The 12699-nt window shown below is 38.4% G+C and overlaps 1 protein-coding gene across 2 annotated transcripts in view; it reads right to left on the bottom strand.

Moving 5' to 3' along the window:
- Positions 1 to 11335, bottom strand: part of CHMP2B (charged multivesicular body protein 2B) — a 31209-nt gene extending 19874 nt beyond the window's left edge. The window contains exon 1 of one of the 2 annotated variants that reach the window (XM_003831511.5): positions 8091 to 11335. In XM_003831511.5, the coding sequence (XP_003831559.1) occupies positions 8091 to 8124 (34 nt within the window). In that variant the 5' untranslated portion in view covers positions 8125 to 11335. The remainder of the gene's footprint in view (positions 1 to 8090) is intronic. The other variant, XM_055110158.2, reaches the window with a different exon arrangement.
- Between the last annotated feature and the right edge of the window lie 1364 nt (positions 11336 to 12699).

Below are 12699 nucleotides of genomic sequence, written 5' to 3'. Positions count from 1 at the left end.
AGTTTGTTTTAACTTTTCTCAATTTAATGTAACTATATGTATCATAACAGTCACTGTATATCATAAAAAGAAAAATAAAGAAAATTAACTACTGCATATTCCACAGCCTCATAGTTGTTAATAGGCCTATTAATATTTAAACAGTTCTAAGCTATAAACTCAGAGCGGCTAATGTTACATACTAAAACATAATCACAACACCTTAAAACATATTATGGTAAGTAGGAAAAGACAGTAAAACATATTTTCATACGAGACAATAAAAATATACTATAAAACTAACATATTACTCTTCTCTTTTTAAAACAATCTCTATATTAAATCCACATTTAATAATTTGGTCTTCTAGATAATTCAGAAGGAATAATATGAGAACGGTCTGAGGCAATTTTAATGTTTTTACAGCCAAATTTATTATCCACTAGATTTATTTCTTAGTAGGTATGATTCCATCCCAAGATTACAATCTCTTTAAGAGAAGGGAATACATATATTTATTTATTTGCTTGTTTGTAGTCCCACCTTTCTTCATGCAAATAGCATCCCAATATATCATACTTACTAGCGATCTATGGGAGTACAAACATATACATTGAAATGTGAAAGGATTCCTCTTACAGGCATATTTAACACATGTCTTTAAAACGTAAAACAAAATCAGTTGTCAAAAAAGATAATTTAACAATAGTAAAATCTGAAACATGATAGGTAGCTTTCTACAATGGAAATGTGGAACATTGAAATAATTGGCTGTTTTCCTTATAACTTTCTACTTTCCCGATTTTTCAATGTGAGGCAAGATCATGACAGAAACATGTACAGGGTACTGCTGCCACCTAAGAGAGATGGAGTGCTTGACTCCTGTCTATCCTCTGCTTCTTTCTTCAGGCAGATAAAGGTGTACACAGAATTTTTCATTCTCTAGGACTTCATCTACCTTGTGGTTTGTTTCAAAGACATCATAATAGGTGGTAATAGAAAACTTCACACTGTAAAAATGCCAAAGGTACATGGATATGATATGGTATATTCTCTCTCTTACCATTCAGTGAGATAAAAAGGGTCTGGAAGCTTGATTCATCCACCACCCTCTTTTCACCCACGCCCAGCACAACACTTAGAAAAGGCCACCCAGGCCGGCTCCACTCTGGGCATTAAAAGCCTATCTCAAGTCTTTCAGGTTCTTCTTACTGAAGGAAATACACAGGTCTACAGTAGAGTGATAAGATCATAGACTTAAATCTTGGACTTAAGAGACACAAGGTGTTTCTGCCTTTTTTGGTTCTGAGTCAATATGGTTTATCTGCTTACAAAAAATAAAAAGTCAAAAAATAAAAAATAAAAACAAAACAAAAAAGGTCTCCCATGTGGTCCAGTCTAGCTCACCAGAATTCTCTACTTGGGGTTTGAGGCCAAGCCCCAACTTGAATCATGCCTGTCCTCCCTACCATTAGTTCAGATATAATTTGTACATTTGAGGATAAAAGCAAAAAGTAATTATCAAGTATAAATATGGACATTCATTAATTTGTGAGTAATACTATTTAAAGTGCCTTTCTTTTGGGGGAAGGTGGGGAGCTATCTCAAGTTTGCAAGGCAGTTCAGGATGAATGCCTCAAGAATGCTGGGACAGTATGCAAATCACCATCGGTCAGCAGGATTCAAGCTGATCTACTAGACAAGTAGCCACTATACTGTATGCTGTGTTTTTCACTATAAGGTCATAACAGACTTTTTAATCTAATAAGCCAAATTTCCTACTATTAAATGTATTTCTTTTGAGAAAATACATTTTTATCTATTGATTTTATTGCCTATCAGTTACTCTAAACCTAATCATCATATCAATTGAGATAGAAACAAAATGTTCCCACATCCTACTTTATAATCTCCACTAACTGGTTTTAAGGTATCAAGATCTCCAGGGAAGAGGTAGCTTCTACTTTAGACTTTACCTGCAAGCTCTGTAACAGCTAGTGTAAGTGGGAATAGTGAGCACTGTGACACTGGTAACAGCACTGGACAAACCCTGATTGTGCTATGGATATAAGAAAAGCCCAGAGTGAGCGTCAATTCAGCTAACTAGGCATGATGGAGCTTGCCAATGAACAGTAAAGTGAAAAGAAGTCCTGGCTACGTAAGGATGTTTCATCTTGACTTGATGAAGAGAAAAAAAAACTGCAAAAATATGACAAACTCAAAAGCTAAGGCATTAAAAAGAAACATTAAAGGTCACTATCCAGAAAGTTCTGGTTCTAGGAACAAGATTTACTCAAATGCAGAAGGAAAATGACAGTGAGAGTGGGTACAAAGTAATTAGAATTTGATATGCAAACCAAATTTGCTTCTCAGGTTTTGGGAATGGTATATCTGACACTCAGGGACAAATATTATCAGCTTAACTAATCAGTTCTAATACACGGTAAAAAGAAAACAAAAGGCAACTATAGAAAACAAAAAGAACAAAGGGGGATCATGCCAACAGCTTTATTCTACCTATACATCGTCAAGAGAGCCAACTAACTTAAGAACCAGGTTTAAACTGAAAAACAGCAGGACTTGGAAGAGGCAAAATACTGAAGAGAAATTGGGGAGTCAAGCCAAGCCCTACAGTAGCATATGCGGTAGCAAAAATAATTTTTTTCTCCTACTAGTAACTCTCAAAAGTCACTCAAGCCCTGAGGAATTCATGTGAACCAATTTATAAACATAAAAATGCCAGTGGTTTTCAAGAGCTAAAAGATGGTTTTGAGATGGGCTCATGTCAGTAGACTTTTGAGTCTCGTTTGGTCCTCAACGGCAAAGGCTTTAGTAACATCATCAATAAAACTGCAGTTCAGAAAACTGTCAAAGCACATTTTTCATCTTAGATAAATGAGAGAATGAGAGGCAATGTGTCCTGGAAGAAAAGCCTCACAGGCCAATGGACCTGAAGATAGGAAATGGTAGCCAGAAAGGAAATGTCTGTCTTTGGTGTCATGCTGGGGATGCAGAAATACAGAGGGAACACATTTTTCCTACAGAAATATCTGTTCTAAAAGTAGGGAGAATGTTTTTTTCTAAGAAAATGCTCAGAAGAGTATACTGTGTTCCTCAATCCCATGTTAAATTATTTTTCTTTGGTATGTCAAGAATGTAGGGGTTAAGTAGAAAGTAAAATTTGAGTTTTTTAAATATCCAGAATAAGAAGCACTAAAGGAACACACAGCATCCTGGGAAAGATCTGAATTCCGCAGGTACCACCATGAGAATAGTGTATTTTATTCTGGAATACAGAAAAAATGTTTCTGAAGGGTATTCCGTTTTATTTCCTTTTAACATCAGAAATGTGGCATCACAACTAATACATTGAAAGGGGATTTATCCCAACTTAGTCAAAACCTCACAGTTTCTGAACTCTAGACAACTAGCATATACAAATATCATCCCAATGAGGCAAAAGCCAAGAAGCTTTGTTCCTCTTTTCTCTGTAGGGTTCTTCAAATTACCTCTAACTTGCACTAAAGTTCACAATGGGTGGCAAAGTGTGGATCCAGACTCTTCTAAGCCCTGGATATTGGAACACTACTTTGGTTAGTAAATGATATTATTTTAGATATTTAATCTCTAAATTAGAAACTCTTGCAGATATATTTTCATTTCTGCTGAAGACTCTGAAGCCCCTTACAAATATGGAATGTAGAAGAGACTCAGAATAAGCATTATCCAACTTTGAAAGTGCAGGAGGGTCTACTATGGTTCTAGTGAATCCAAGTCATAAAGAAATGCCACAAAAGGGGAACATAAGGAGTACTTCATAGAGACTTTGAGAAGAAATAAACCTAGGATAGTTCAGCTTAGCTAGAGGAAGAGAAAAAGGGAATTCTAGGCATAAGGGCATCAAAAGCAAAAATATGTCAGGGTGAGAAAGAGTATGGGAGATAACAATGAACAGAAGAACAGTGCTGCTGGATGCTAAAATGTCCAGAGACATGGCTAGAAAGAAAGGGAAGGGCCAGTTCAAGGAGAGCCATACACTCATTATTAAAACACTCACAGTGGATCCTGTTGGTGCCAGAGATTTCATAAAGGGGTTTACACTGAGGAGTAACATAGTCAGATTTGGGTTCAAGTTTCAATTACATACCCAACTTTGTGGATGAAGGATTTAAGGGCTATGAAGCTACAGGAAAGAAAAGCAAAAAGGTGATATCGTAAAGTGCAAGGTAAGTAGGATCTGAATAGAGGAAAGAGTTGCAGACACAGAGAGGAAGATCCTATGTGTCCAATATTTAAGAAGCGAAAGAAGCATGACTTGGTAATTAGTTGATGGTAGAAGGCAACATCAAGCACTGTCAACACTGGAAGAGGATACCTCAAAGGATATGATGATGAGTTCTGTTTGGGATCTTGAGTTTGAGGTACTGTGAGACACCTAGGTACAGATATTCAGCAAATTGTTGGATATCTGGCCTGAAACTCAAAAATACATCTAGAGACACAAATTTGGGATCCATCAGTACTTAAGTTATAATTAAAATAGGAGTAAATAAGATCATGCAGGGAGAGAATGCAGTTAGAACAGTGGTAGCGTAGGAAGGAACCAAGAAGAACACTAACATATAACGGGTAGGTTTAAGAAAAAGAAAAAAAAATAAAATAAATACGGAAAGGAGAAAGAAAGGAGTGGTCAGACGAATTTGAGGAAAATTAAGAGAGTGCTATGTCTTGGAAGTTAAGAGAGGGAATTTCAGAGAATAAATTAATTATCAGGATCAAATGCAAAACATAGGCCCAAGAGATGATCACTAATAATGGCCATTAGATTTGACAATCTAGAAGTTACTGATGATCTAAGCAACATCTCATTGCATGCCATGCAAGGCAAACTGCTGTAAGGTGGGGGAGGCAGTCTATTAAGTAAAGAAGTGGAGATAAGACATCACTCCTCCTTCAAAAGGTTTAGATGAAAAGCAAAAAGAAACTGGCCATACTTTCGAAGAAATGCTGTGTCCAGGGAGAGTCAGGAGTGGGTTATTTCCAGTTCCACCACCATTAGAAAGTAAAGTTCTACCACTAATTCCAAAAGAAAAGTCTGGTTCCAGAAAGAATGTAAACGTTGCATGGTATCTACCAAAAGCTGAGAATTCCATGTGCTTGATAAGAGCAAAATTAAACTGTGTCATGTATCCATCTCTAATAAGAAAAAAGTAATAATAATACTCAAAGGGATGAGGTCCTAGTTCTGACACTTAATAGCTGTATGATCTTGAACACACGACTTAGTCCTTTGCTTTTCTCATTTTATAAGGATGTTATATGAGTACTTATACGTTTTATGAGAAATAAGACATGGCATGCACAATGCTTGGCACAGTGTTGGCTTAGTCAAATTTGTCTTTACTGAGGTTAACAGACAAAAATTATATAGTGTTTAAAGAACTTCACTTTTAAGCATGTTTAGTTGTGCTTTTGTGACAAGTCCTAGCGGGATCCTGATTTACAGGTTCATAATTAGCTTCCCTAAATAGGTCACTATTAATCTACAAAGGGGGAAAATAAACACTGTAGGTAAACATAATACACTATATATATGTATATCCTTACACAGGTAAAAGAAAAACCAAGTAGTACTCAACTGTAATTTCAAATTCCAAAGAATCCTTCCCTTCTCTTAGGTATACATCTCATTAATTTCTTTAGCAAAGTATACACTGCAGAGACTTGTTCATCTTTGTGTCAAAATGAATTAAACATAACTCTGAATAGTAATAAGTGCTGTAATGTTGTCTTCCTTTTAAATTTACATGTGCAGTAGTCTTTAATGATACAGTATATAACTCTTCCAGCCAATCCAAACAGAAAAAAAGATTCAATTATTCCCCATATCTATAGGCAGGTACGTATTTCCCTTATTTATCAGAATTTCATTACTGCTGGAACAGATTTAAAAGTCAGCATACAATAAAAGAGCTCATGATCAATCCAACGATCTGAGAGAAATAAAAATACATTAAACTTCATATTCATAATATACAGCCTCATTACCAAGAAGAATGTTGTCACCTTTTAGACAAAACAAAAAAACCTTCCTTTCAATAAAACAGGGAATAAAAAAAGTAAAGCTCTATGTCAAAATAACGAAAATACAGATCTATTTATTAAGATGTCAGTAAATGACTGGAATTGACACAATAATATAAGAAAACATTAAGTATGCATCTTGGTAGTTTATAGTAAATGTACCTGCTGGCCAAATTTACATTTGGAAATTGCACATATGGTTAATTTAGTGGCATAGTTCCTAGCAAGAGTCCTTAAGACTCTTTTACAAATAAGTCTATTCAGCAAAAACATTATTTCTTGGAAGAATTAACTGCAAATGAGTATACAGTTAAACACTCATTGCACATCCCCATTGTCTTTTTTTCTCTCCTCTACACTTCAAGTACAATAGTCACTAAATTTCCAAAAGCACCAGGAAGCACAGAACTGAGATTTATGTCTTTGAAAATATTTGACAGGTATTAGGCGATTAAAACTAGTATGCTTGGCTTTTATTGTTAAAAAAAATTAACTCTAATTGTAACAACACAGTAAGGGAGATGAAACCATTTTTTCTCCATTTAGTAAATTCTCACTATATAAAACTAAACAACAAAAAAAAAACTGTAACTATATAAAACTCAAGCAAAAAGAAAATAAATCGTTCCCCCACCCCCACTCCCTGGAGTACTGTAAAATAAGTGAAGCTCACAACAGTGGCAGCTAAAACACTGAAAAAATAAAGTGCCATATTAAAGATTAAGCAGCATTCTCATGAAAAGCACACATAAAATCCATTTCACATCACTGTATCACCTTATATAACAAGTTGGTAGTTATTCCAGGTATTGCAAATGGTACTTAATAAAAAGTCAATAAATCAAAAAAATGTTCAGTCACCCAGAGTAAGGAAAAATGTATTATGTCATCTGATAAATTAGAGGTAAAGTAGATTATGTGTTGAAATGAAGTGTACAGCAGCAGAGCAGAGATGACTTCTTTGTTATCCTCCCCAAAATAATTTTGCTGGCATTGGAACAGTCAACACAAAGGAATGAAGGAGTTACGTCCAGGTCTGGACTGAGCACCCTATTTGTACCAATCACTGTCTAGCTACCACTGCTCCTTTTGTGGCAGAATTAGACCCTTACAAAGAAGTGATTCTTTGGTTGAACCAGCAACAACCTAGACTAAACATATAATGGGGAACACAATTTTTAAATAACTTGAATGAATTTAATTCCTGGTAGCAATCAATGAAAACATCAAGTGTTATATAAACACATTATAGGCATCGCATATGAGCACCATAAAACTTGTACATTCCTTTACATTCACTTTTTTCCCCTCTTAAGATGATATTAAGCTAAATGCGGGAAACAACACAATTATCTTTACATGTTAAACTTCTATGAAGACAATATATACCCCATCTCTTACTTTAGTTGGCAAAAAATAATCATAAGGGAGAAAAATCCATTATGAAAACTAAATCTGGGCACTTCCCTTGGGTTTATTTTTCTACTGGGGTTAATCAAAAAAGCATTTGTTTCACATCTCTTTACTGATGGGGTGTTCTTAAAGAAGCAACTCACCCAGACCCAACTTCATTTCCTAACTGGAGCCTGTTATCCCCTCCCCTCCCCATTCCGAGACTGCCAGTTTCCTGTATGGATGCCTACAAGTAGTATATCGCCCAACTGAAGAGCAACAATCGAAGCAGAGGAAACCAACAAGAAATCCATCAGATTTCCAAGTCTACTGACACTCAAGGGCCAGCAGCACCCCGCTAGCCTCCTCGAAACGCTCAGGATCCTGCTGAAGAAAACCCGAGGGTGGGGGAATTGTGAGGATAGGGAAGCAACCAGGCTGCCTAGGTGAGCCTAAGGTGAGGTGAGTCAGAAGCAAGAGGGAGGCAGAGAAGTGGTGCGGCGAGGGCGGTCACCTGTGGGACCACTTGATCCAGCCCCGCCTCCAGGGACAGTAGGCAGAATCGCGGCCAGCAGGCCTCGAAAGACGCCGAGAAAACGCAGAGCTGGGCCCCTTCTGCCCGGCCTGGAACTCACCATCCACGGTTTTCTTCTTGAAGAGGGACGCCATGGTTAAAGACCGCGCCCGGGCGGCCCGGCTCGGCCCGGTCCGGCCCAACGCTGGCAACGGACAGGAGGAAAAGGACAGGACCTTGGCGGGTTCGGGGTGGCGGAGCGGAGAGACAGCAGGAGGAGGTCGGGGTCGCCAGGCAGGACCCGCGGAAGGCTTGTATCCGCAGCTACCGCAGCCGCGTCACCCGGAGCTCAGGTGACCGGGAACTAAGACACTTTTTGGAGAAGTCACTTCTAGGCGGCGCCTGCGCGTTGTGTGTCGCGCCTGCGCACTACGGAGTTTGAAGCCGCGGCCGCTTTCCTCACGTCCGCGGCTGCCAGTTCCTCCCGCGCCGGGAGTTGGCGGCGGGGCGAGTCTGGGGCTGGCGGGGATAGGAGAGCGTGGGGCTACGGCTTCTGTGCGTGGGTTGGGTGATGATTGAGGACAGTGATCAGCCTTGCTTAGCGCTTCACCCCTTGCCCCGGGGAAAGCTGGATGAGGGATCTCCGGGCTCCTAGACTAAGTGTGGGTTGTCCCGGAACCGCCTGTACCCACTCCGAGTTGATTTATTATGGTCCCATTGCTGTTAGTATTTTTGTTGTTGTTGTTGTTTGTTTGTTTTTATTCGAGTAATCCAGGAACTGGCGGAAACGTTGAGTTCCGTACCCGGTGATTGTTGGCCCCTGGAGTTCACGGTCCTTTCGGCACTGACTGGCTCGGCGACCTGTCCCGCACCGCGCAGACCCCCGCAGGACCCTAGCCGCTCACCTGCCGACCCCGGCTCCAGACTCCGACGACCCAGCGTGGGTCTCCGGGGATCCAGTGTCTAGAGTTGGGGGGTCTCGGGGACGAAGGGAAGTTTTTTAATGCTACACTTTTTGTTTAAGGTTCTTGCCTGGAAACATTAAAACGCACGCACACACACACACACACACACACACACAAATTTGTAGGCTGGTCTAAATGTCTCCAACTCTATTTCTTGATTTCTTGTAAATCATGAATCATAAAGTGTCATGGCTATACGGTGATCCTGTTAGAATTCCTCACAGCCGTTTATTTGGGCTTTTTGTGAAAAACTGCATATCATGTTAAAGAAAAAAATGTAATGAATTATTTAAAGAATCCTTGCATGTATAAAATGGAAAATACAACCTATGCGTGCGTACGTGTATATAGTCTCTACTGTTTAAAGCAACACTGCCTTCCACAGGATAAAAATAATGGTAGCATTTTTTTTCATAAATATGATCTCTGATATGGAAGAAATCCAGAAGTGGCTAGTAATATTGACACTATAACAATAATGCCAATATTATTAGCCACTTCTGGATTTATGAATCATGTCTCAAGGATTATTATTTATGATAATCAGGCCAGCCTTTCCCATTTTTTCCCCTCCTGAGATATCCAAGCCCTCATAGCCGCTGATAATGCTGCTGCTGCTGCTGCTGCTAAAAGTTAGCTGAGAGTCTGTTCAAGAAAACTTTCTTAAGAATGATGTAGTAATATGCAAGATATAATTGTTTTGCTTCTCCTCAAGTTATTCTAGATATGGGAAGATGAAGTAAGGAAACATTAGGAAGACATGTAAGTGAGAAGATTTAGTCTCTGCACTCAAGACCTGGCCTTTTCTGGAGTGAGCTCTATGGCAGTTTGCCCTGGCTGTCTGTTGTAATGAATGGCATAGAGCTGTGCTTGAACGCATGAGAGGCAATAAGCTGTTATGTGTGTAGTAATCGTACTCCTCCCTGCTGCAGTCACCCTTGTTTTATTACCCCTATACAATCCCCCCCACTGACCCAATTGTAACAGTTGGGAAAATGCCAAAATACTTAGGAGCAACCATATGGAAGACCCTCCAAAAGTGCACAGCAGGAGCTAAAGACAGGGCTTGTTCATTACAATAAAGACAAAATAGAAATATTTACTATTTAAACTCAGTACTCTAATAGCTTGTTCTCCCATAGTTTGAAGAAGGCTGATATTCAGCTGATTGCACCAGTCTAGCTAGAGTCCATTCTGATTAGTTGGTGGCCACATTTCTCCTGTACACATTTTGTATTATTATATCGCTCCTTATTTAAAGGGCATGATACACTTAAATATATATTGTTTTCTGGAGTATTTCATAACATAGTTTCCTCCTCTGAAACTGAAATATTTGCCATTTTTTCATCTTTGGGTACCTCAGGTTATAATTTGAATGGGTGCATTCTTCTCCTTGTTCAGCTTTTGAAGAAAGATAGCATCACATTGGAGAGTGCTGATTCTGGACACAGACTGCCCAGGTCTGTGACCAATTCTGTGACTTTTAAGTTTTAAGACCTAGGCCAGTTCACTGAAGCTCTCCGTGTTTCTTTCATCACATATGTGATAGAGATAACATTAGCCCACCTTTCATATATTAGGTTGGTACAAAAGTAATTGGCAAAAACCACAGTTACTTTTGCACCAACCTAATAGCTGTTGCAAGGATTAAATGAGTTAATATATTAAACATTCAAAGTAGTGCTTGGCACGTAATGTCTTAGCCCCTCTGTGCAGCTACAACAAAATACCACAGACTGGGTAATTTATAAACAGTAGAAATTTATTTCTCACATTTGTGGAGGCTGGGGAGTCCAAGATCAAGGAACCCAGAGGTTTTGTTTCTGGTGAGAGCTACTTTCTGCTTCCATGATGGTACCTTGCTGTTGCATCCTCAAGAAGAAAGAGATGCTGTATCCTCACATGGCAAGAAGGACAGAAGGGTAAAAGGGCGGTAGGCAGCTCCCTCACACCTGTTTTATAAAGGAACTAATCTCATTCATGAGGGCTCCACCCTCATGACTTAATCACATCCTAAAGTTCCCACCTCTAAATAAACTATCACATTAGTGATTAAGTTTCAACATATGAATTTTTGGGGAGTACATTCACACCATATCACATAATAATCATTTTTGTATTATCTGTATTGTTGTTTCCAGCTGTTTTACCTTTTTATGCTTTCTCAAGTAATCTTCATGCTGAAATTCTCTTCTCTGTAGTACAGAAAACACAAATTGAAGATTTAGGCTTTCTGATGCTGATCTTGGTTACCTTCACCTTAAGAGCCACCACCTCCCCAAATTAGCCCATTTCTTTCTCCTTAATAAAAAATGGTTTTATTCTCAGCATACTAACACAGGAAGAGAAAACCAAACACTGCATATTCTCACTCATAAGTGGGGGTTGAGCAGTGAGAACACATGGACACAGGGAGGGGAACATCACATGCCAGGGCCTGTCAGGGGGTGGGGGGAAAGGGGAGGGAGAGCATTAGGACAAATACCTAATGCATGTGGGGCTTAAAACCTAGATGATGGGTTGATGGGTGCAGCAAACCACCATGGCACATGAAGACCTATGTAACAAACGTGCACATTCTGTACATGTATCCCAGAACTTAAAGTAAAATAAACAAATAAATAATAAAATAATGGTTTTCTTGTTCTTAAATCTGTTATTTGTATAGGAATTGACTTGTTATAGAAATATGTGTCTAACATTGGTACTGGAAGGATTCAGTGCAGATTTGTTTCTGTTTGTCTTTTCTCCTCAGCTTCAATTTTAAACTCCTTGGGTTCAGAGAGAATGTCTTGTCAGGCCCTTCAATAATTTTCCTACTAGAATGTAAATATATTTAATAGAAACTTAATATGCAATCGTATTTTCATATTATCCATGTTTCAATGTCTTAACGCCAAATGACAAGTATATATATATACATTTGGTACATTTTTGTTGATTTGACACATTTAACTTCAAGTCTCTTTATATATGAAAAGCAGCTAACATTATCTATCTCCATGAACAGTAGAGATCTAGAGAACCTAAAAGTCAATAAATAATTCTGTATGTATGTAAGGATTTAGCGAAAACATCAGTATGTAAGGATTTAGTGAAAACATCAACTCATTTGTTTCATGTTTCACATAGATTCAAATTTGAGCATACTTTAAGTTGTTTTGCTATTTCACTAACTACACTGTATTCTGCTTTATATTTAATAATGCTACAGTGACTATCATGATGCTACATGATTATCATAAACAAAATTAAGACTAAAACATTAACCTATATAACACTGAAAAATTTTTTAGAGATATGTAGAAGCTTAGCACAGAGAGAATCATCATTTTTCAAGTCTAAAAATATCTCATTTCTTATAAGTGACTTCATCTATTCAGGCTGTTATAGCAAAATACCTTAGAGTGGGTAATTTATAAACAGATTTATTGTTCACAGTTCTGGAGGTTGGGAAGTCCAAAATAAAGGTTCCAGCTGGTCCCACATCTGGTGAGGGACTGTTTTTCATAGATATCACCTTCTGTGTGTCCTCACATGGCTAGAGGAATGAATAAGTGTATTAGTTCATTTTCATGCTGCGAATAAAGACATAACTGAGACTGGGTAATTTATAAAGAAAAGAGAACTCACAGTTCCACATGGCTGGGGAGGCCTCATGATCATGACCAAAAGCAAGGAGGAGCAAAGTCACGTCTTACATGGTGGCATGCAAGAGCACATGTGCAGGGGAAATTCCCTTTATAAAACCATCAGATCTTG

This window comes from Pan paniscus, chromosome 2 (assembly GCF_029289425.2).
Source record: "Pan paniscus chromosome 2, NHGRI_mPanPan1-v2.0_pri, whole genome shotgun sequence".
Taxonomy (NCBI): Eukaryota; Metazoa; Chordata; class Mammalia; order Primates; family Hominidae; genus Pan; species Pan paniscus.
This window is presented reverse-complemented; position numbering and strand designations above follow the sequence as displayed.